Below are 25464 nucleotides of genomic sequence, written 5' to 3'. Positions count from 1 at the left end.
TGCAACACCAGCTGGGTGTCCTACAACATAAGTTGATTTTAACACTATCTATCCGGAGATATTATCAGATACTGCGGGTTAAGGATTCAGTCCCACAAGACTATCCCCCACCCCTTCAGAGGCTAACTGCAAGTATTAAGTCCCCAGTTTATCCACAACTTCTGTCTGATTTGGCTACAAATCAGAGGCTTCCACGACCCCCTCAAACAATTTGCTCAAGAGGCTCCCGGAACTCAGGGAAGCACTTACATTGAGCAGTTTACTGTAGGATATGATGAAGGCTACAGAATAACAGCCAGAGGAAGAGACACAGAGGGCTCGAGGTCTGAGCAGGTCCCGAGGGCAGGAGCTCCTGTCCTCTCGGAGTCGGCATGCATTCCCCAAGGGGTGTGAGTGTGTTTGCCAACTTAGAAGCTCTCCGAGCCCCATACTATTGGGATTTTCATGGATGCTTCCTCACGTAGGCACGAACAGTCATGGACTCCATTTTGAGCCCCTCTCCCGTCTCAAGAGAATGAGGGTGGGCTGGAAATGCCCAGCTTCTGATGGGGGCTTGGTCTTTCTGGTGACCAGACCCCCTCCAGGAGCCATCCAGGAGCTCCCCAGAAGCACCTTATTGGAGCAAGAGCTATTCCTGTCACCTAATAATTATAGAGGTTTCAGGAGCCTTGTGTCAGGAACTGGGGTCAAAGACCAAATATTAGTACAAAGGATGCTCCTGGAGCTCTTGTCACTCAGGAAATTCTGGACGAGGGTTTCACGAGCTCTGTGCTGGGAACTGGGGGCAGAGACTGATATAAATCCCTTATTATCTCACAGTAGTGAAAAACTACCTTTTTAAATTACGTATTTTTTAGCTTATCTTTCACTTTTAATTATAGTGTATATTTTATTATAATATATAAAGACTACTATAATAAATTAGTTAAAATTAGCCTAATCAGTAGCCAATAGGCAGTTTTTAAGGAGCCCAACATAGAGCTTGCCTTTCTCCACACTGGAAGTTAGACCTGAGAGAGACAGAAGGACCTGGGAATTGAAAAACACACTGTCAGCTTTCCTCTTGAGAGAGCATGGGAGAATCTGGCTTAGGTGAGGTGTGGAGCCGTCATGGGTTTCCTCAGCCTGCATCCCAGAATTTGACGTGCTCCCTGAAAAGCACAGGACTCACTCCTTTTGTGGGGGCTCCTTTTATAACTAAGCCTCCCGCTGACTGGGGCCAGGTGGAAGAGGTATTCCCTGAGGATATCTGATCCCAAACAGGAGAGAAGGAGGCATGTGCTATGCTTTATGGTCTCTTGCTCCCCTCGATATCAATCATTGGGGGGAACTGCCTCTTCTCACCTAGGGAGAGAGAAGGCTGGAGTGTTATTCTTGTGGGGCCCCCTTCAAGTGGAAAAGAGCACCAAGCATGGAGCGTAGGAATTTACTACCTAAAAACAGAGTACATGATATATTCATTTAGTAATACGTATGCTTATATACTACATATATACTACATTTTTTTTAAAGATTTTTTTATTTATTTGACAGACAGAGATCACAAGTAGACAGAGAGGCAGGCAGAGAGACAGGGGGAAGCAGGCTCCCCGCTGAGCAGAGAGCCCGATGTGTGGCTCGATCCCAGGACCCTGAGATCATGACCCGAGCGAAAGGCAGAGGCTTTAACCCACTGAGCCAACTAGGCGCCCCGATGCTACATTTTTTTATTGACCAAACTCACTGAAAACTGTTTGATGATGACTATTGTAAACTATACTGTATGAGTGTGGCCAAGTTCCATGCAGTTGAAAGGAAGCCAGAGAACATAGTTAATGGTAGGATCTGAGTCTGAATTGGAGGAGAACCTAGGCTTTATTAACTCGCACTGGAATGTTCTGAACACTGCTATTAATTTACAGGTCTCTAAAGGAGAACTTGTTTATAAGGCAGAAAACAAATTGCATTCCTTCAGGCTATTTTCTGAAGTTTCTTACGTGGGGCAATTTCACTATGGAGAAACACATTCAGATTGCTTCAGGTTGGACCAATAGCCAGCAGGTAACCTTGACGTTCTTGAGTAGCTTTCCAGTCAAGGAAGTATTTTGTACTGGCGATGTTGTGAAGGTAGGCCTTGAAGACGGGGTTGCAGTGAGGGACAGAGTCACAGCTGGCATCAGGGTAAGGAATCAGCTAAGGATGGTGGCTCAGACACAATTCAAGGGAGAGTTGAATCGTAGACTTTGACATTTTCCAGAGTTTATGACATGAAACACTGTTCCTGCTAAATGATCTGTGAATGGTTTCACCATCAAGTCTGTTTGAGGAACCCACTATAAAAAGCCCCCTCTCAGATGTTCACACTGCATGTTATTATGTGAAGCTTTGAGATGTCCGGTGTGTCCACAGAACACTTACTTCAGAATATCTATGAATATATGTTCTGGAAAACACAGTTTGAAAAATGCTGAAAGGTGGGGGAATTATAAATTTGGAAGCTGTGATGGTCTATTAAGGTCACAGGCTTTGGAGTTAGATATCCAAGTTCAACCTCTTACTAGCTGTGACTATAGATAAACTTAATCTCTTAGACTATTAATTTACATCCATAAAACAGGCATAACAATTCCTACCTGGAACTGTAGCGAAGGTTGAAGAGAGAATATCTATTAAGTACCCAGCCGATAGCTTGGACTCCACAGAAGTTAGACCTTTTGCCTTAATTATAGAGTTAGGTGTTTGGAAGGGGAATCATTTTTTGAATAAGATTTTGAGTCCAGGAGCTAATTATATCAGGATGAGATATAGATTTTGATTAGCATTTGCGAGGGGACATAGTATGGGATAAATGAGTCAGCTTTAGGACCAGACACTATCTGCTGGCTCTGTGACACGTTGGTGTGGTGCTTTCACCTTTCTGAAATGTACATAGTGCCTTCATATATAAAATGCAGGTATCTACCTACAGCATTCTGAGGATGAAATAGGAGTGTCTGTAGCCTGGAACAGAGTAAATGCTCTGAAAAATAATGGTGACATGGCTAATAATAGTATATGAAGCACCATTTTTTAAAGACTTTGCGGGGGCGGGGGCGGGGGCGAAAGGCAGAGGGAGAGGGAGAAACCAAGTCCCTGTTGAGCAGGGAGCCTAATGCAGGGCTTGATCCCTGGGATCATGACCTGAGCCGAAGGCAGAACACATAACCAACCACTCAAGCATCCCATATGAAGCACCATTTTGAACACTTAGACTACCCCAGGCAATGTGCTGAGTCTGGCCATTTCTCAGAAGTGGAGTATGCAGACCACTTCCTCATAATGTAGTTTTAAAGGATGCAGATTTTTGCTGATTCTGACTCTCCGGGGTTGCAGCCCGGGAGTGTGGACTCTGACAAGCTCCCTAAGTTGTATGGTCACTAAAATTTGAGAGCCGTTGACTGGGAGGCACAGGTTGTAAGATGGTGAGGAACAGCTGGGCCAGATGGATACTAACTAGAGAAGTGATGGACATTAAACACCCTGGGTTAGAAGAGTGGTCCCATGACCTGAGTCTTGGACACACAGATTTACCATGACCCCTTACAGGGTCATGGTAAGGAGAGTGGGAGGGAATGTGTGTGAAGGTGTGTGTGACAGCTAGATTGTGTTTGGCCTGGCATTTCTGAAGCAGTATAATGCGAAAGGCGAACATGTCAGTTCCAACTGAGACCTGAAGGCGATGGGTAAGCAGCCCCTGAGAGTAAGTCAGGTTTGGTTCCTGACCGTGGTCCAGTCCCCATCCCATCCCATACAGGGAGGGGAGGGGTCAGGTGCCCCTGCATGCCTGCCTCACAAATCCCATGCCATGACCAGTTGCATTCTTAAGAACGACCACAGTTAGTTTGGAAGATTTGGGAGAAAAGGCTCCCAAGGGATGGGGGGCTGAAGAGCATCATGATTCTTCCTTCTTAGGGGACCAGAGATTAATACAGGAATGACCATTATTCTTAAGGTCGGTCAGCTCGTTGCATTCTTTGAAAGGGAGGGTGAATATTGAATGTAAATTTCCCCTTTCTATGTTCTTCTGTCCAGAGCCTCTGCTGGTTCTATTCTTCTCTCTCTAGGCAGGTGGGTGGCATTGTCATTTTGTTTAATGATTCACCTGAGGCCAAGGAGGCTCCACATTGGGGGTTGGTGTGGCCTTGCCTCTGCCCTTGGGAAGGTAATAACACATCAGGCAATGCCCTCTAGCTCCCCGGAGCAGATGGCGTGAGCAGTCCCAGCAGCCCAGCCATGGCTGCCCTCCTCCCCCCAACCACATGCTCTAGCCCAGCAGTAGGTAACACCGGTGAGAGGTTCAAGACACCTTAAATGTGTGAAGTTTTCCATCTTCAGGCACAGAGCTGAGACTATGTGGGAGACACCCCGTGATCTAATAAGGACGCTTTCCCGTAGCTTCTGGACACCGCAACTCAAAGAATCAAGATGCACTAGGACCCAGAGAAGTCACCCCTACTCACCCTGGCTTCTGTTCTTTGAGCCCAAAACGCCAGGGCACAAAGCTATGCGCCTCTTCTTTAGCCAAATGAAATCCATGGACACGGCCTCTTCACAATGAAGCTTGAAACCAGTCAAGCATTTTTATTAAAAAAAAAAAAAAAAAGGAAAAAGAAAAAGAAAAAGTCTAATGGTATATAGTCTATACATGCTACAGCTAATCGTTTGCCACCCCTCCCCCCTCACATTATATATCCTCGTGTATTTTTGTGTGTTAACAGGAAACAAAAATCACCACCAGAATTTGCCAGTTTGCCAAGAGGGTATGAGGAGGGCCGTGATATTCGGGGGATCTCCAGCATCACTCTATGAGCAGGCGTGAGGAGGTGGGCCTGTCAGAGCCCCACTGTTATTCCTGGAGGGACACACGAAGTGGCCTAGTGACTTGGTGGTGCTTGGAAGCAGGAAACGTAGGGATAGCTAAGGTGACCATAGTTTATCATCTCCCCTGTGCAAGTGAAAGGGGCACAATTAACAGTTACAGGGGCACAGAGGCATAGACAGGCACACACAGGGGCAAGAAAATCTATGGACACCTAGTTGTGTCAGAATTGCTTATTGCTCTAATAAGCCTGGTGGTAGCGGTGGGGGGTACCTCCGTCTGTATGTTGACAGAAGGCCTGAAAGTGAAGGCTATTGGCTGTGGCACTGGGTTTGGCCTCCTTGAGGACAACAGAATTTGAGTCACTTGTCCTGATTGGCGCTCAGAAGCCTACTTTGGAGTAGACGACAGAGACAGGAAGGAAAGAGGGAAAGCCGACACATGATGACGGTAGCACCAGAAACCAGACATTACCCTAAGGAGCTGCATGTTTGAGTCTGTGGGAAGGGTCCTCAACAGGTGGTCCATGAGCAGGTGAAGACTGTGGAGCCTCTGGGTTTTAACTCTGGGTCTGTCACAGGCTGTGGTCCATCTGTCAGAACCTCAGCCAAGTTAGGAGCAATTCCTCCAGGCTGACGGAGGGCATCCTAAACCCTCAGGTGTCCATGTGAGCCAAGTTCCCACTCCTCCGGGCCAGAGTTTGACACTAGGTCATCTTTGGTCTATCGTACGGTATGGCTGGTTTGCAGCAAAAACTCTGACAGACGGGCCTGGACAACAAAGGGCGAGTGACAAGACTGCCACGCGTGGTTCAGGCTGTTATGTAGCCACTGCCAGTCCAAAGAGAAGGGCAAGACCTCCCAGGGAGCAGCCTGACCCAACCCTGACAGACTTGGGCACAATAAAAGGATGGGAGCCATGCCAAAAATGTTCCTGCTCTTGATGATGTCGAATTACCAGATGATGTTGAGGGCTGGAGCAACTTCTTTATCCCACTCAGTGCTTTGTTATTGACAAAGTCCATGCCTCAGCCTCAGGACCTTCCAAAACTTGGGGAGATTCAGCCCCTGCCCTTTCATGTGGCAAGTCAGTTTTCCTACACTCCACCTGGTACTGAGATCCCCAGTGGGCTCAGACACGTTTTAAGGCCAAAAATTTTGCCTAAGAAATTGGTGACATGGGGAGGCCCTGTGGTGAGGCTTAAAGTGATCACTGGAAACTCGCTAAGGGCTCTAGCCATTCCTCAGTGAGGTAGGGCATTAAAAGTGGTTCAAGTCGGAGCCCAGCTCCTCCATCTCAGCCTGGGACAATGATGTAAACCCACCAAAGGGCAGAGATCTTGAGGGAAACATTTTGCCAAGTGGTGGATCCTAAAACTCAGATTTTCCAAAGATTTCTCGGCACTATAAGCTGTGGTTTTCACATGCTCACCTTTTGGGCTGGCATTTGGCCTGTGACCTACTGCCATTGGATCGTGGGGTGAAGGGAGGAGAAACCTGTCATGGGGGGGTCACCTGCTTCCCTGGAAATGCCATGCACATTTTGCTGCCATTGGCAGAAGAAAAAGCACGGGCACTGGAGAGAAGGCACCCCTGGGTTCAAGTCTCAGCGGAGTCATGATCTGGATGAGACTGGGCACGTGACTTCACCCTGTGAACCTCAACTTTTTCCCCACAGCTCAGGGCTGATCCCAGGCACCTCAGAGGGTTGTCATCAGGGTTAAGTTAGAGGAGGGAGTTGAAACACCAGGGACCTGCCTGGAGCTTGGCATGGGAGTTATAACTGGCCTGGGACATTCTCTGTGGGCATAACCTCAGGGGAGTTTTGTACCGCCTCCATCAGGTTGCTGACAAGATGGCGGCCACAGGGCTGGGTGCTGTGATGCTAAATCATCGGCCAAGACAGCCAGGGAGAGCCACTGGCCACCAGACACCCATCCCCCTTCTGGTCGCTCGTGCAAGTGCCCACCATGTGGCACACAGAGCCCGAGAGAGGAGTCCCCAGGCCATGGATGCGTCCTGAGCAAAGAACGGTGAACAGAGAGGAATGTGGCTTCAGTACCTTCAGTTCACGTCAGGATAACAATAACAGTAACAATAACAATAATAAAAAGGCAAGTTCTTTCATTTGCAGGAACACTTCTGCCCACAGAAAGGTGGAACTAGTAGTCTATTCCCACTCGGCTGACCTTCAGGAGGAGGGAATGAGGCCAAAGACAAACCCTTTATGTGGAAGCAGCAAAAACCTCAGCTCGCAGAGCCAGGCAGGGAGCCACACGGGTTCTGGTCTGCCCGGCGCCGAGCATGTGGTAGGTGCTCACAAAATACTTGAAAAGGTCACAGAAAGCAGAGTGTGAATGGGGGGGGGAGGCTGAGTTCTGTCTTTTGAAATGTAGTCAATTCTGCATAACAGTTTCATAAAAGCTGTTTAAGCCAAAGTGGGTCAAAAAACTCTGGAAAACATGCTATGGGCTTCCTTCCAAATGTGGGGACCTCGAAGATGTGGGTGGCCTTCTCCCAGCTTTCCTTCTTTCCCCAACTGCCATCCTCCCCCACAGTTCTGGGCACAGGGCCAAGGGGCAAGTGGGCACTGCTAGAGGCACCTCAGGGCCCTGCCCCCCAGGTCCTCAGGGTGGGGTTCACAGATCGACTGAAGGAAGGAATAAAGATGCTCCCGTGAATCAGAGAATGCTCCTTCTCCTGTAGAAGCCTCCAGAGTCCATGTGGCCGTGGGGGGTAGGAAGAGCAGAAAAGGGCTGTGTGCACCGAAATCTTTGGCACTGCAGGCGGACAGTGGGTGTCCACGGGAAAGCTGGCCCTGCGGTCCCCAAAGCATCATAGCAGATGGACACTGAATCGGAGATCTCCGAGCTGGGTCCTCTTCTGCAGGGCAGGGTGGGATGAAGAAGGGTTCTGCCCTCTCACCCGCCAGGCAGCCTGGTCCATGGGCGAGAACTCTGGGCTGGGAGCCGGAAACCCTGGGTCCTGATTCTAATTCTGCAATGTCGCTGTGCCTCTATGTGCCTCAGTGAACCGTGTCTGTCCAAATGGAAGCAAGAGGACAGACAGGGAGAGTGCATGCACAAAAAGGAAACAGAGAAAAGTACTCTATGAATGCCAGAGAGCAGGAAGAAGCAAGTCTTTGAGCCATCAGGGCCCCTGGAGGCTGGCATGGGAGACCACCTCAGCTCCACAAGTTTTATCCTCCAGAGGGGGCACCTGCACAGCAGCAGGAAACAAGGTCCTGTGGCAACCGCCAGAGCTCTGGGCAAACTCCCCCTCTCCCCGCCACCCACCATGGAGGAGAAGCTGTGGAGGGTGCGGGGCAGGCTTCAGTGTGAGCTGCAGTGGGTTGGAGGGGTGGTAGGTGTGGGAGCAGACACTAATGCCCCCTCACCCACACCACAAGCAAGCCATTTGGCCACCTGCTCTTGGCACTTAGCATCTTCCCTTTCCCTGACCGGTTAGGCTGCTACTGGGGGAAGGGCACGGGCATGGAAGTCAGGCCAGCCTCAAGTCCTCTTTCCTCTTCTTCCTAATTAGTGTACCCACCCTTGGGCACAGAGTCCGAGGTTCTCTGTCCATCACAGGTGCAATATCCCAAGAGAGGATTGATGTGAGGATGTAATGTCAAGTGCCAAGGACAGAGTCTGGTACCTACTAGCTACCTAGCGAAGGGGTGCTCCCAAGGGGCGTGGATTGTGAACCGCTCCTTTCAAAGCAACTTTGAGATTCTTGTTCTACGGAGACAAATGTGAAATGGCCCAAGGTGGGGTGGAAATTTCTATTTAAAAAGCCCTGTGCAGGACGGTGAAGCATGCTGGGGCTGGAAGCACCCCTCTGGGATCTGTCAGGGTCCCAGAAGATGGGAGGCGGAATGTCTCAGTGGACCTTCGGGCCCACTCCTGGGGCAGCTGCATCTGGCGAACCTGAGAGGCTCACAGGTCCAGAGCCTCTCAGGGTCCAGAGGAGGACATCTCTCTGGGACTGGCAATGGAGCCAACTTCCAGGGCAGGAATTCTTCCTGGTACCCACCATTTTGGAAATGGAGTAAATAAAGTCCCTGGACTTTTAGAAACATGGAGAAGTTGGAGCCAGCCATCACAGACTGGGTGGGGTACCAGCAATGAGACGGTTTCTGCAGTTTCCAGACAATGGGTTCTGGTCTTGGAGGCCTTGGAGAGTCACGGTCCTGCTGTTAGGTGGCCTACAGAGGGTGGCAATGCCACTGGCCTTAAGGCAGGGTTGCTGACCTGGAGAGGAAGCAGGGGGTGTGGCCTCTGAGCCTCCAGGCCATGCTGCAGTGAGGGGGACTGCTCTCCACCCAAGGGAGGGAAGAAACCACAGTGCTCTAGAGTCTTCCTTCCTTTGAAGCTGCATGAAGGGTGATAAATTAAATACGTGGGTAAAGCCAGCAGAGATGCATGGGATTGCCAGGCAGGGAAGGAGGTGGCTATGGCTTCTTTTTGAGATAGTTGGAAGGAATCCACCCTTCCCAGGAAGGGGCCCCGCTCAGGACTTGGCAGAACCACCAGCCACTGCTGTTCTTTTCCCGGACCTCGAACACCGTCCCCTCCTGGAAGCTGCTGGTATCTCCGTCTCCTTCAAAGTTGGCCACTGCCACATATAAAGAGTCCTTCAGGCCATCAGCATTGGGAAAAGGGGTTGCAGCTAGTTTCTCTCTGTTCTCTCCGATCTTGCCCACCATCCGTGGTCCCAGACCACCTCTGCCTCGCATGTCATCTTGGCTGCCTGAGGAATTAGAAAGAAAAGGTTTGGCTTTAGGAGGGACCAGCAGGGCCCGACCTGGGGCAGGAGCTGCCTTGCCTTCACTGGCTTCCCGTTGTGGCCCTCTGACCTCTGGGAGGGGCCTGGAGGCTGAAGAGGTTTTCTTAGGGGGTGGTGGTCTCCGGGGCAGGACCACAGGTCTCTGCGGGGGAGCCTCTTGGACAGGGGCAGGCACACTCTTCGGCACCGGATCTGTGGTCTTGGCTGGCCTTGGAGGGGCTCTGCAGGACATCTCCTTTGGGCTGAGCCCATCCTGTCTGCCCGTCCGGTCCTGGGCATGGCCAGGCCCATCACCTGGGAGGAAACTCCGGCTGAAGGCCACATCTTGGCCCCCGACAGCCTGGGGGCTGCTCTCTCCATCCAGAGAGGGCTTCTCTTGGGACTTGGCGGGCCTCAGCTTGCTCCTGAGGTTGCAGATATCCACTTGGTCTTCGCCCTGAGGTGGCTCTGTCCTCGGGGAAGGAGCTGGCTTGGGCCTAACCTGAGGTTTGGACTTCAAGAAGGGATTCTGGGAAATAACTTCTGGCTTCTCCTCCGGTGGGTCAGCTTTGGGCTTGGAGATGGGTCGGAGGTTGGGCTTCTTCACCTCCTTGGCTAAGACCTTGTGGCCACACTCTAGCCCCATCTCATTTTTCAGCTGGAACAACTTGCTTTTGTCAGGTTTGGGCTCTGGCCTCCTGCTGTCCCGGGCCGGGGGCGTGTGTTTGGCTGGAATCATTGGCAAAATCATGCCCGGAGGTTTGGGCGAGGAGCCCCTGAGCTGCTCCATCCTCTGCCGCTCCCTCTCCTGCAGCTCCCCTTCTGATTTGATGATGGATTCTTTCCGGGGAGGGAGGCTGGGCTTCTCCTCCAGGTCGGGGCTTGAGATCTCTTCGTAGCCGGCGCATGAGGACATGTCGGAAGACGCCTTCCTCAGGGCCTCCTTGCCGCCCTTCCAGTCTTTGGACCACGGCATCCCGGAGTCCACAGCAGCGTGTGGTGCATCGGGCAAGGGCCGGGAGGGGCCGATGGCCTCACTGCCCATGTTGGTCTCCACGGCTGCTGCATCCTGGGTCACCTCGTTGGGCAAGGGAGCCAGAAAGTTGGGTCTTGAGGCATTGCTGGTCTTCTTATACTTGTCAATGAAGGTTGCCGGGGCCCATCCTTCCTTATCTTCAATCTGAATATACCACCAGCCACTCAAGTTCTTCTCGATCACCTGCAGGGGAGGAAAAAGGAGAACACTTAGTAGCCAAAGCCTCAGGGCCAGTGGACCAGAATACTCGGGGAGAACCGAGAATCTAGAATCCTCCTAGAATCTAGAAGTGGGGTTTTTCACTCAGCAGATTCCCAGACAATGGCTGGGGTGGACCATCTCTGAAGACCTTCCCGTGTATTGGAAACAGCTTACATGGGGGTAGGTTCTTGTCTAATTTTGGATATCCCTCAAAGCAGTCCTGGAGACACAGACTTGGGTACAGGTAATTAATTTGAGAGGTGATTTCAAGAAGCCCAAGTAAGGAAATGGGAAAAGAGAGAGCTAATTCTAAGCTTATTTTTCTGACCCATGGGGACTTAATCGACCAGGGACCCTTTAAGACCCAGCAGACTCATCCCAACTGAGGCATTGGGCCACTTACCTCCCGATCCCTAGTCCCTGCCCCTCCACCCCAGGGCTTTAACGCCCCCAGCCTTTCTGGGTAGGTGCCTTCAGGCAGGTGGAGGAGATGAGAGGCTGTTGGATGCAGGGACCTGTAGCTGCAGGTCAGCTCGGGTGGGTCGGGATGCAGGGCAGGCCAGCAGCAGGGTCTGCTATGTTTCTAAAGAAGTGCAAGGCAAAATCCACTTAGCCAAAGCTAGCCTTGATCGTGGCTCTTTTGGTTGAGCCCCAGACGACGCATTTGGCTGGTGATCAGAGGCCATGCGGCATGAAAAATGCATACTTTAAAAAAAATTACTTATTTGAGAGAGAGAGAGAGAGAGATAGCAAGAGATAGCAGGAGCAGGGAGGAGAGGGAGAAGGAGACTCCCAGCTGAGCAGTGAGCCCGATGTGGGGTTCAATTCCAGGACCCTGGGATCATGAACTGAGCCAAAGACAGACCCTTAACCAACTGAGCTACACAGGCGCCCCAAAATGCATACCCTTGAACATGGGAATCACACTCGGCTCGTGTTTAGATAGACAGGAACCCCTGCTGATGAAGGCAAAAGAAATTTTCATCTTCTCTCCTTCTCCCTCTGGGATCTGCCCATTGAATGAACAGTGGGCAGAATCACCCACAAAATTTAAGGTCTCATGTTTCCTGTCTCCTCTTTGTGCCATACTGGGTTAACTGAAAGGTGTGTCTGCTGCGTGTTATGGGCTGAACTGTGTCCTCTTCAAATTCCTGTGTTGAAGCCCTAACTCCTATCTTAGAATGTGATGGGATGTGGAGACAGAACCTTTTAAGAGGTAATTAAATCAAAATGAGGTCATATGGGTGGGCCCTTAGCTAACATGACTGATGTGCTTGTAAGAGATCAGGAACCAGAGAACACACAGAACAAGAGATGACCACGTGTAAACACAGCAAGAAGGCAGCTGCCTTTAAGCCAAGGAGAGAGGTTTCTTGAGAAACTGAACCTGCTGCCACTCTGATCTTGGACTTCCAGCCTCTGAAACTGTGAGGAAATAAATCTGTTGTTTAAACCACCCAGCCTGTGATATTTTGTGATGGCAGCTGGAGCAAACTAATAGGCTGCAATTCCCTGGCAGGCCCTCTGCGTAGGAGATCTTGATGAATGCTTGCTGCCACCTTACGAGATGGGGATTATTGTTCCATTTTATAGATGCAGAACTGAGCCTCAGGACAACTGAGGAATTGGCAGAGGGTCATGAGGAAAGTTAACAGCGGAGGCGGGAGTCAAAGGCAGGTCGGTGGGTTCCAGAGTCAGCCTTTACCACTACTCAACCGTGCCTGGGCAAGGGGACCAGCCTGGAGAGGAGCTGTGCTTGAGGTGGGCAAGGGCTGGGGGCGAAGGGGGCCACGGGTGGGGTCCTGCCACCGCCTACCTCTGTCCAGCCCAGCTGGAGAGGAAAGGCAGCAGCAGACCCGGTGCAGGAGACAGAGTCTGGGTTCTAGTTTAGCTCCATCTTCTGTTGCCTGCAGGGCCTTGTGCAAGCCATGGGGCTGAGATTCCACAGCCAGGGATGGGGAGGCTGGCGAGAACAGTAACACACAGTTGTGGGATTTTCATGATGACCACATAAGCTAATGCAGACAATAGCTCTTGATAAATGCTGCAAGGTAAATGTTCCCTATTATTATATCACAGGGCAGATCACGGACAAGGCAGGTTGCATGTGACAGGTGTATACTTAATGTGTCCCACTGGTTTCCCAGAAGGGGTGCTGATAAAGGCCAGCCCTTTATGTGACGGTGACCAGTGTCTCACCAACACTTGGTAGCTCCGGTAACAAAGTGATTCTGGGCATACAAGTTACTGTCGGCACAGCCACAAATTCAACAACGCTGTGTATGTGAGAAAATGAAAATAGGACAATAATCACAGTGAAATATATGAAAGGGGATTTGCTGAGCTTACACTCTATGCAAATACTATGGCAGAAGCTCGAAACATTTGTGTTCTTGATCACAATTTCTGGGAGTTTTCGTTTACTAGAGAGAAGCCAAGAACTGTTATGAATAAGAGCAAATGCTAAATCACAAGAATGGAGGCGGAAGAAAAGAGCTGGGCTTTAAAACCAGAGACCTGGGTTCAAACTCTAGCTCTACAGCTTACCAGCTGTAGAACCCTGGGCAATGGACCTAACTTCTCTTTGTCTCAGGTACATCTGTAAAATGGGCTAAATATATCATAGAAGTCTTGGGGCTTCTATGAAGACCAGTTATCAAGCATGTATGGTCCCAGGCACAGAATTATCATCATCATCAGCATGTGTCTGAAACATACAAAGACCAGGCAAGGAGGACCTAAGCTGTTCCTAGTAGCTCCACTGCTAGACCACGGCGGATACATTAATGAACTCTGAAGGCCAAGATGAGATTGAAACGAACCAGGAATCAAAAGTGGGAAAGAGGAAAATATTAGCAAGTACAGAATGGCTCAAGAAAAGAATACTTGGTAAAGCCAAAAACTGTAGTGGTAACTACTTCCCATTTGGGTCCCCTGAGCTGCCACTGGCAGAGCCATAGGCTGATGTCATGGAACAATCAGCAGAGAAGTTTCACGGTTTGGTTAAAAGAATGTTGGGTATGTGAGCTTTTTTATTGGATCAGCTTTAGCGAAGAGAGACAGGACACAGAGCTAGAAATAAAAAAAAGGACTGGTTCTCATTGAAGCGGGGAAGGGACCAGGAGGGAGGCTCAGAAAGCCTCAGGGATCCCCTGAACTCCCTGTGGCATGCAGACTCAGTCCACAGCTTCAGGGCATTGTCCATGACATCCTGGGTTGCCCTTGGCTGATTTCAGAACATTCTGAGCCAGGGAGTGGTGGTGCCTATCGGCAAATGTTCAGATTCCCAGCATGCATGGAACAATGGTGTGTGTTTGTACAAAATGCTGGAAACTCATTGTCTTAAAGGACAGGGTGGTTTTATTGTGTTTTTCAGTGCTCTGAGGGGGTGGGAAAAAAAACCCAAACCTTCATACTACGCAAGCTGGATTTCTGGTTTCAGTGAGAGAGATGGAGTGAACAGCGGCTTCCCCTTTATGCAACACATCCAGGGAAATAAATGAGTACAAAGCCAAGCTCAGAAGGAGGAGGTAGGGTGGGGGGAAGTTAGTGGACCAGGAACTGTGAGGACTCACAGAGGGACAGAAGCAGTAGAGGGAGGCTGTGGCCCATGCCTGTTACAGGGGTTCCTGCTACAGAAGGTGGAGGAAGGCTGAGGTCCCCCAGACTTTAAGGTGGTGGAACCCGGGGATAGGGAGGTGCAAGACCAAGTAACAGGGAATTAACTGACATACGGCGGCAGAAGCAGCCAGTTGTGGGTGCTCTCATGCACCTTACCCCATTCTTTTGGGACAGGCAGAATAAAGAAGGTGATTTGCTCCCAAGTGAACGTGGGATTATGGATCAGGGACACCCAACCCCGTTCAGTGGCTGGATCGGAAGTCCCCCCACCTGGCCCTGAGACCCATGGCAGGTGTCCAGCACTTTCCATACATGCCCCAGCTGGGCTGTCTGACTGCTGCCTCGCCTTGCGCAGCCCAAGGCGAGTACTAACACCATGAGAAGAACCGAAAGGCACACCAGCACTGTGGCAAAGGACATACAGCTGAGGAAGGAGATAATGGACCCTAATAATAGGAGCTTAAATTCAATGTATTTAGTACAGAAGGTACAGAAGGGCATCGCGTTCCTAAAAGAACAGCTTATGCTGAAACAAGAACAGGCAACCGGAAGAGGAATTGGTAAGAAGTCTCAGAAGTGGAAATTACAATTGCGGAGTTAAAATCGGCAACAGACTGAACTGTTAAATGAGCTAGAAGGTGAAGCGGAATGCTCCAGGAATGCAGCACAAAGGCCCAAAGATGGAAAATGCGAAAGGAAAGCTAAGAGATGTGGAGCGCAGGGCCAGAAGGTCGCATAGCTGTGTAATAATAACCAGCCCGGGAGGAAAGAATAGAGAGAGTGAAGGGATGCAATGTTTACAGGGTAAAAGTGGGGAATTATCTGGAAAGATCTCCTGAGGCCAGGATCGTAAAGGCTCACCACATGCCAAGCAGGATAAAAAAAAAAAGTCACACCGAGACACACTTTAGTGAAATTCCAGCATATTAAAGATAATGAGGAACTCTTGAGAGAATTGGAGAAAGGACAGGTACCGAGCAAGAGAACAAGGATTAGGTAGGTAGCAGCTTTTCAGCCGTGGCACTAGATGTGAGGGGAGAACAGAGGCTGTTCCAAGCGCTGAGGGAAGAGGACTTTCACTTTGGAAGACAAAACCCACAAAGTCACTGAAGAAGGAGGTGAAAACCACACTTACTTCTCATGATGTCAAGAAAGCACGTACGGAGGCACCTGGGAGGCTCAGTCAGTTAAGCATCTGCCTTTGGCTTGGGTCATGATCCCAGGGTTCTGGGATTGAGCCCCCACATCGGGCTTCCTGCTCAGTTGGGGGTCTGCTTCTCCCTCTCCCTCTGCCCTTCCCCTCTATTTGTGCTTTCTCCCTCACTCTCTCTCAAATAAATAAAATCTTATAAAAAAAAAAAAAAAAGAAAGCATATACAGAAGTCAAGGACTGCCCTCAGGTAAAGACTGAGACATATGGCCCCACACAGAAGCCAGACAGGGCAGGGAAGGGAAACCAATGTCAATTAGGGGAGGCTTTGCAGAGGAAGCAGGGATTTGAAGAATGAGTTGGATTTTGAGATGCCAAGTTCAGTTCAAAAACTGACCTTGACTGCCTCCTATGAGAAGGCAGGTGGAGTGCTAGGAGCTGGGTTACAGCAAGGTCATTCCTGGCAGGAAGAGTAAGAGAGCTGGGGAAGGGCCAGCTTAACCAGCAGGGATTGCAAAAAAGCAATGGGAACAGGCTTTGGAGGAAGCTCTGAGATAAAAAGACGTTAAGGAGAAGGCACATGCTTCATGTGAGAATTGGATGTATGAGTTTTACAACAGCAAAATGGGGGACCTGGGTGTAGAATGATCTTATAGCATAAGCAAGATGCCTTGTGAGTTCTCTCTGTAGATTTGAAGTTGGGAAGGTCAGAATGGAAGGAAAATAAAAGGACAAGAGAAACAGATAAGAGGCCTTTTAGAACTTTGTGGGTATTTCTGCTCTCCCCTCAGTCTGCCTACATAGACTGGGATTTGCATTTTATAGAAATTAGTTTGAGAGATTTTTAGCTCAAGCTCTTTAAACATCCCCACAGACAGCCTTCCTTCAATGGGTTGAAAGACAGTTGGCTTGAGGACAAGCTTCTGGAAAGGCCTGGGCGGAATCAGTGGTGGTGAGGCCCAGGATCCGTCTTTAGAAAGCTACCTTCTTCTGGGCTGACTGTGCTGGTCCCCTGGGGCACGAGGGGAAAGATAGAGAAAGGCAGGAGGTGTCGGTGCTTTGCACACCTGGTAGAGAGTGATTCAAGACCCTCAGGGCACACCACATTCACACACTGACACAACAGTCCCCCATTTACTCCTTATTTCCTTCAGTCATACCAACATTTATTCCTACAGCAACGGTTTGCTGAGCGCCTACTGTGGACCGGCCCCGATGCTAGGGCTATGGGTAAGAATGAAGAGGACACTCCCTGGCCTTCTGAATGTTAAGCAGGAGGCTAGTGGGGAGACAGATTTTCATCAGTTCAACAATATTCCTTCCAAACACTGTGCTAGCTGTAAAGATACAGGAGTGAAAACCAGAAATGATCTCTACCCTCCTGGAGCTCCCAAATGTCCGGCAGATAAGTAACAATAGGAATGTGAACATTCCTGGTTCCAAATCTGGAGAAAGACATAGGTTCACATCTTGGCTCTGCCATGTTTTAGCTGTGTGATTTCGGACAGCACCTTTCTTCCTGAGCCAAATCTTCCTCATCTGAAAAATGGGGATTGTCAATGGTCCTGTCTCGCATGAGTAAAAGATTAAGAGAGAGGCTGTGTGTGAAGTGCTGAGTTCACCGTTCCTTACAGGCTCTCCAGGAAACATGGGAGACAGCCCCAAGCTCTAACTCTGAGAGGAAAGAAAAGAACTGGAAGGGCAGGAAGGATTTATGTCGGCCTCTGTGCAGGAACAGAGCAGACACACAAAGGAGTGGGAAGAAAAGGAGAGAAAGAAGCACGAAGGGAAGTAGGTGGTGATAAAAACAGAATACGAGGCAGTCACAAAAGATCACATAGTGTAGGATTCCACTTATACGAAATGTCCCAAACAGGCACAGTACTATAGAGACGGAAAGCAGATTAGTGGTTGTCTAGGACTGGGGGCAGGGGGATTGGGAGGGACTGAGGGGAAACAGGGAGTGACAGTAAATGTGTACAGGGTTTCTTTTTTGGGCGACAAAAATGTTCTAACACCGAATGTGGTGATGGTTGCACAACTCTGTAAATGTAGCAGAAACCACTGGATTGTATAAATCAGTGAATTGTACGGGTGTGAATTATACCTCAGTAAAGCTGTCATAAAGAAGGGAGGGAGGGAGGGAGAGAAGGAAAGTACGGAGGGAGGGAGGGAGGGAGGAAGGAAAGAAAGAAAGAGGAAGAAAGAAAGAGAAACAAATAAATAAAGGGAAAGGAAAGAAAAAAGAGAAGAGCAGAGCAGAAAGGAGGGAGGGAGGGAAAGAAGGAAATAAGGAAGGAAGGAAGGAAGGAAAGAGAAGGAAGCAAGAAAGAAAAAGAGAAAAGAAAGAAGGGAGGGGAGAGGAGAGAAAAGGAGAGAAGAGGAGGAAGGAAGAAGGAAGAGGTCAGAAGAGAGAAATGAGAGAAGCAGGGATGGTACCACGGCTCGAGAATCACAAGTAGGCAAAGGGACACGAGATCCACTCACCTCAACCTTCAGACCTGCCTGGAAGCTGATGCCATCAGGGATGGTCGTCTGGAATTCGGCAATGGTGTAATACTCTTCCTCCACTTGGGGTGGAATGGGAGGCTTGGGCAGGTTGAGACCACGAGGCTGGCACAGTTAAACACAGTGCTAAGTCCAGGGTAAATCTGTTACCATTGGCTGAAGGGGGAAGGTGCTAAGGGACTGGGGCACATGAACACCCTTGAGGGGTGCTGCTGGACCCATCTGGATTCTAAGGGACAAAACACAGAGGATTGCTCGGATCCTTATCTCCTGGATGGGTCACTGGCCTGTCAGCTTCAGAGTGAGGAAAAACATGGGACATTTACCTACAGTCATGACAATCTGGGGCAGGCCAAGCGAGGGTTGTGGAAAGAACACAGCTTTGCAGGTCAGACCCATCTGGGCTGGAAATACTGCTTATGTGTGCTGTGCACATTTGGGCAAATCCCTTCCCTTCCGGAGCCTCATTTTCATCTCCTGTAAAATGGAGATCTACTTGGTGGGTCCCTGTAAGCATTCAGTAAGTCAAGATCATGAAGCACCCAGCACATTGCAGGGTGCCCAGCAGGTGCATAATAAATGGTCAAAGCCTCATTTTTCAATGGTTAGAAAGGTACCCGAAGAATTACAAACGGAGTTTGGCAGTAAATGACCAGCATGGTACTACTCACAATATTTGTGCCTCACCCCAGCTTTGGTTTCAAGTCACCCTCTTTGAGAAGACTGATTGAAGATGAAGCAAAGTGGGCTCAGGAAGCAGAGAGCACACCCTGAGACTTAACTGTCCCAAAGCCACAGGTAACTTGTGTCCCTCCCTCCCTCCCCCACTCCCCTGGGATCCAAGCCTTTCCCCTGTTGCGGGGACCGGCACGTCTATGGCCTGCTTCATGAGGCAGCCATGTGGAGGGGAAAGAGAGCATCTCTGGAAAGGGCAAGGTGGGTGTGATGGTCCCAGTTCAGGTCGGGGGCTGGCTTCCTGGCAGCAACAGTCCACTTACTATGGTCATATCCCGGCGCGGAGGCGGTCTCTGCCTCATCTTGGGTGATCCTACAAAGAGACGAGATTTTATTGCACACACGTGCAGAATGCTACAGCTGTGACTCCTGAGGGGGACACCAGGAGAGATCCGTTCTGTCTTACAGAGGACCAGGCATCACGCTCCGGGCAGGTATTACTGAGCCACTGAGACCCTTCTCGTGGGAAGGACCAGCCTGACCGGGAAGGGGCGGCTCAGACTCGGCTCAGGACTCGCAGGACTGCCCATGTGCTGGAGCGATGTGACGCTTTCCAGGGAGGCAGAAAAGCGTAGGCTTCAGTGTAACACGGGGGTTGGCTTGCCACCAGTCATCTGACTATGACCCACAGGCCCCATTTGTAGAAGGGCGATGATGCCGGCCTCCCAAGGTCCGTGGCGGAGGTGAGAGCCAACAGGCACTCGGCACCCAGAGGCTGTGCAATACCAAAAAATTAAACAAATCCGAACTGATGACATCGAGGGCTCTGGAATCGGGCTGCCCTCACTCTGGGTCTCTGGGTCAAGAGGATAACTGCAGTGGTCCAGGATCCCGGCTCAAGGCAGAGCATGGGTCACCCCATGAGCTGGCTCAGCATGGGTCCACACAGATGGCTAGTTTGGCAGTTGGGATGTGGAGAGGACTACTAATCTCTTAAATGCCTATCTCCTCTGTCTTCTGTTCGAATTCAATAGCAACGGTTCTAGATGGACACTCCGCTGCCTCCAGAAAGACAGCCTTCCTCAGATTCCCTTGCAGCTGGGTATTGCTAGGTGATGACTCAGTTCTGGCCAGTGGGACATGGCAGAGAGCAAAGTGTGTAGCTTCTGGGTCAAGTCCTCTACTTCTCCCTGCCTTCTTCATTGGCTGGATGAATGGGGTGCCATCTTGGACCAGAAAGATGAGGGCAACACAAGACAGACACCATGTGACAGGACTCCTGTCTCACGGAGCTGCTGCAGAGGCTCTGCACATAAAGCAGGACCGCTTTGTGAGAAAGACACAAACATCTAAATTATCTGAGCCTCTGTTATTGGGGGGGTATGTGTGTGTGGCAGGGGGCGGGGAGTGTCTTTGCCTGAGCATCTGAACCTATATCCTCACGAAGACTTGGGTTTCAGATTCTCATTTGTTCTAGTGTTAATGGGAATCCTCCTGGGTTCTTGCCCATGACAGAACCACAGAGAGCAGGGGCTGGCCAAAACCAACCCCTCCACCCCCATGGCATGTCAATGTCTTTCTTCTGAGAAATCAGCTGAGCAGAGGATTGAGAAATTCTTGAGTTTCAAGGATTCACTGACTTCTAGAAGTTTGCTGGAGAAATAGCTGGAGAAGCCCAACCAGGGGGAGGTCAGGGGACTTTCCCAGTAGTCAGATTCCTCCTGGCCCCTGTGACCAGGCCAGGGCCACGTGCCTGAGTCTAGGGTCCTGTGCCAGTCACAGACAAAAATAAGGAGCCCGCCTTTTAGGTGTGTCGGGAACATTAAAGAGAAATGTCAACATGGGAAGTGCTAGAAAGGAAGATGGGTAAAGAACTGTGGTTAGAGTGAACTCAACACAAGGTCAACAACTTCTGGCTCCGAAGTGTGGCCATGCAGAGAGGGCACATGTGCTGGAGTCAGCTGGGCCTGGGTTCAAGTCTTGGCCCCACTGTTGACTAGCTGGGTGGCCCTGGATAAACCACCTTACGTCTCTGAGGCTAAGGAGACTAATTTTAAGATTCCTGGCACACAGTAGGGCTTGAGGAACAGCAGCTCCTGCGATCACCATGAGATGGTGGAAAACCATGGTCTAGAATTTCTACCTAAGATGTCTGTGCATGTTTTCCTATCTACAGGTGTGGGGCAGCAGGGCTGTTGTGAGGATGAGGGACACCATGTGAAGAGCACGGAGCCTGGCACACAGTAGCCACGCAGCTCCCCGGAGCTTGGCGGGCTGGGGGGGGGGGCAGTCACTCACTCTGTTTGATGTCGCCATCAGGCACTGGGCGGCCTTCGAGCCGGCCGTCCCGTTGGTTGTTGAGCAGCTCCCTGTCCCGGCCCATTGAACTCTGCTGCCGGGAAATGCCATCCAGGTCTAGAACGCCGGTGTGGGCGGATGAACCAGGGCCCAGCTTTGGGGGTAAGGGCTCCCCACTGTTCTTCTTCAGGTAGGAGGCTGGGGCCCAGCCCTCTTTGCCCTGGTACCTGGGAGGAGGAAGGATGCTGGACAGGCTGCTCCGCCAGGCCCATGGGAAGAAGCTGTGCTCCAAGTCCCAGATGGCAGGAATGATGGGTCAGAGGCTGGCGCACCCCTTGCTGCCCTCTTGGCATTCAAGGCCTTTCTAACCCGGCCTCTACCAGCGTCCTTAGCTTCATCCCTCACAGCAACCTCATGTCCTCCCCACTCCAAAAGGCTTGTAGTCTCCCCAATACACTACCATCTTTCGTTTCCCCAGCCTCTGCTCTTGGAAATCCTGTGTTTGTAAAGCACCTTCCCTCTCTCCTCCTGTTCTTCTACTTAATTAATGTCATTTCCTTTCTCAAGCCTTTCCTGAGCCTCACAGAGAATGAAGTCCTCCTTTCACGGTGCTCCACTGTCTCCCAAACACACCACCCCCGCCAGCAGCTACGACACACGGCCACACTTGGCTATGGCCGTTCTGTGTCCCCAATGACCCCCCACACACACACACTTTGGGCAGAGATGGCACTGGATGGATCACTGTATGGAGAGAGCCTCAGGGCCAGTGAACTGAAGGAAGAAATGAAAGGACGAGTGGACAAAGTCCCCATGGGCCTGGCAAAGGCCAGCAGCCATAAACACCCACTACGCTCACTGTCCAGTTACCGTCACTGCAGTGATGACGACAACGACCATGATAACTGGCACTTAGTGGGCACCTCCCGCATGCCAGTCTGTTCTAACCACTTTATAGCTGGGACGTATTTCATCCATCCAAGCCTGGGAGGCGGCAGAAATGGATGCAGACCCAGTCTGTGCTCCTAACCTCTGCATGTCGCTGCCTCTTCCCAGCAACCCCAGCTTCCAACACAAAGGCTGGCAAGGGCAGGGCAGACTCCAGTCACACTGGTTAACATGTAGGTTAAATGTGTTCCCTTCACAGGGGAGTGAAGCCTGTCAGGGGCTGGTGCCAGGGCCTGCTCAGAATCAGCTGGTGGTCCCTGAACTGCACAGTGACTGAGACCCTGACATAGGGCTCACTGAATTCCAAAAGGGATTCAGTGAGTGAGATGCTCACTTAATTCTCTGCACGACAGAGCTCAGTGTAACAGCATGACCAGAGGGGTCCATGTGGACCAGAGGAACTCTGGGGCCCGCTTGCACCAGCTTGCGATGGTCAGCTGTGTCCATCTCTCCCAAACCCCCAGTTACTGATGCTGCATGGGTGCCCTGAAGTCACCCGATGGGAGCAGTTACACTATAGAAATTGGCTAACACGCAACTCAAGGGCATCATTCCCTTGGTGTTAACTAGTTACAAGCAACCCACTGGTCGGGCCCACAAAACAGGTGCCCACACCTTTGGGGATGGTTAAGAAGACCTAAATGACTAGAGAGGACATACGGCAAGGCCAAATCTCTTGTCAGGAATCACTTTAAGAACTAAATGACACTGTGTTTCAATAATAAAAAGGTCCTTGATAGCTGGAAGCCAATTTCTACGAGAGAAATCTGCAGAATTTGGTGTCTTTCAGTCTTAAAATAGCCTCTGAGAGGGAATAAATCTTGTCCTTGCTGGAAACCGTCATGCTATGTCCCATTCAGGCCCTCGGTACAAGACAGCTGACCATCTGCGGTCATAAAGCTGTAAGCAGAGCTAACACATGGAGGGGGAAGGGCTCTGGGGGAGAAAGGTACTAGTTTAAATCCCGGCTCTGTCCCTTTCTAGCTTCAGTCGAACCTTCAGATGATGGCACGCTTCGGTAACGCCCTACAGCAACCTCATGAGGGACTGGTGAAGCCACACCTGAACTCCAGAGCCACAGAATTCTGGGATAATTAGTTAAGTATCTTATACCATCTATACTTATGTTAGGTGTCACCGTCCCCACTCCTGCTTCAAGCCTCAGTTCCCCAGTCCCCTCTCTCAGGAAGCCTTCCTGACCCCTGGGCTGAGGAGCCCCTCTTCTGGGGTCTGGGTCCCCACGCATCCCCATCCTGGAACTGAGCCTGACTTCTGTGCCTCCACTGTGAACCAGTGTCTTTCTCCCATCCAAGTACTAACCAGGCCCGACCTTGCTTAGCTTCCGAGATCAGACGAGATCGGGCGCGTTCAGGGTGGTATGGCCGTAGACAACCAGTGTCTTTCTCATCGTTGACTCCCCAACTCCCAGAATAGGGCTTGGCTTGAACACATTCTTGGTGTGTGTGTTGTTGAATGAACGGACAAAGTGCCACAGGCTCGGCCCCCGACGAGAAGTCCTAATGCCCTGCTTCACGTTGCTGACCAGACACCAGGTCTCAGGGACCTCAGGCTTCTTTCCTTGTACTCATTTCTTGCAGCCACAGCCTGCCTACTTAGGGTGACCAAGGAGGGGTGCCCAGGACTTTCATTACCAAAATTGGGAAAGTACCATAGAGGCCAGAATGAGTTTGCCATCCTACAAACTTGTGGGGTGCTGATTCATCACAGCAGGCAAAAGGGCTGTGACAGAGATCTAGAAAGCTGGTCTCCTGCTTTTACCACCGGACTCCGTGAGCTGAGGGCATGTGATCAGCCCAAGGATGAATTACAGTCCCTGTGGCGTTTCGCAATGCACTGGTCTCAGAGTGAGGATGGGGAGGGAATCACTCACACCGGGCAGCACAGCTTCTCTTTATGAGAATTACATGGAGGTGGAAACCAGTCTTGGTTAACCAGGTTATGGCCATCTGTGTGTTTGGAGATCTTGCTTATTATTGATTTTTAGAGAAGGATTTGGATAGGGAGGGAGGTCAAAGGACACCAAGAAGCATCTTTTTGTGGCTCAGGCGAAAACCTTACCCCATCCATCAGCAATCACTTACAGACCTCTAGGCACCCAGAGACCATGTGGCCTGAAACCCACCCAGCTGCAGCAGGTACCTGATCTTCCACCAGCCTTCCAGGTTTTTCTGAATGACTTCCACCACGGCCCCTCTCTCTAGATTCATTTCATCCTGGTCACGAGCTGTGTATGGGTAGATAACTGTGTACTTCTCCTCTGTGGGAACAAAGGGATGGGGGGTTAAGTCAAGGACGGTGAGAGTCCTGGGATGCAGATGATCCCAAGGCTGTGATCCACGAGATGCCTTGCCCATCAGAGTTGGATTTCCTCCAGAAATTTCTGGGGACCCTCTAGGCCCTCATTTGGATCTGGACTGCCCTGTCCAAGCAGAACAGGATGCAGGACAAAGGTCAGGTCCCAGTCCTTCTGAAATCCCTCACTGTCACACATTCATCCTCACCTTCCTCAAAGCTGTGCTTCAAAGTCACCTTCCTTGACTCTGCTTTATGCAGTATTCAGACCCATGGCAACCTCATCCCCTTACCTAGGTTTATTCCCTGCCCCCAACCAGGAATTGCCTTCTAACACAGCATATAATTTCTTATTTATTGTGTTTTGTGTCTGTGTTCCTTGCTAGAATATAAACGCCATGAAGGCAGGGATTTGTGTCTGTCTTGTTCACTCCCCTGCCTCTAGCACTGGGCATGGTCCCAGGAATACTGTGTAACTTCAGTAAATTAGTCAAGGTTTAGTAAATGAAGGGCCTGGTGAGAGCCACCTTGCTCAAGCCAGAGGGGATTAACTCATCTGTGGCTGCTCCACAGTTTGGCTGATGGAGGGTCAGGGAGTCAGGGATGAGCTGAATCTTTGGCAGCAGGTTTCAGGCTTAAATCATTATCAAGGAAGCAAGAGCTGGCGATTTTCTTACTTCCTTCTTTCCTCCCTCCCTCTCTTTCTTTTAAAAAATTTTAAAAGAAGACTTTATTTGAGAGTGAGAGAGAATGAACAGGGGGAGGGAGAAGCAGACTCTCTGCTGAGCAGGGAGCCTGACATGGGGCTCGATCCCAGGACTCCAAGATCATGACTAGAGATGAAGGCAGATTCTTAACAAACAGAGCCACCCAGGCGCCCCATCTTTTTTTTTTAATTTAAAAAAAAAAAAAAAAAAGATTTATTTATTTATTTGACAGATAGAGATCACAAGTAGTTAGAGAGGCAGGCAGAGAGAGAGAGAGGAGGAAGAAAGCTCCCCGCCGAGCAGAAAGCCCGATGCAGGGGCGCCTGGGTGGCTCAGTGGGTTAAGCCGCTGCCTTCAGCTCAGGTCATGATCTCAGGGTCCTGGGATCGAGTCCCACATCGGGC

General features: G+C 50.5%; 1 protein-coding gene across 1 annotated transcript in view; it reads right to left on the bottom strand.

The window, feature by feature from the left end:
- Positions 1–4700: 4700 nt before the first annotated feature.
- Positions 4701–25464, bottom strand: part of LOC111141266 (SH3 and PX domains 2B) — a 100485-nt gene continuing 79721 nt past the window's right edge. Inside the window, exons 9-13 of the mRNA XM_022493715.1 lie at positions 24201–24318; positions 21093–21319; positions 19118–19167; positions 18099–18224; positions 4701–10822 (exon numbers count right to left, since the gene is read on the bottom strand). Coding sequence (XP_022349423.1) covers positions 9290–10822; positions 18099–18224; positions 19118–19167; positions 21093–21319; positions 24201–24318 — 2054 coding nt within the window. The 3' untranslated portion in view covers positions 4701–9289. The remainder of the gene's footprint in view (positions 10823–18098; positions 18225–19117; positions 19168–21092; positions 21320–24200; positions 24319–25464) is intronic.

This window comes from Enhydra lutris, unplaced genomic scaffold, assembly GCF_002288905.1.
Source record: "Enhydra lutris kenyoni isolate GAN:26980312 unplaced genomic scaffold, ASM228890v2 scaffoldscaffold5, whole genome shotgun sequence".
Taxonomy (NCBI): domain Eukaryota; kingdom Metazoa; phylum Chordata; class Mammalia; order Carnivora; family Mustelidae; genus Enhydra; species Enhydra lutris.
The sequence above is the reverse complement of the archived record's forward strand: the minus strand, read 5'-3'. Positions and strand labels throughout refer to the sequence as shown.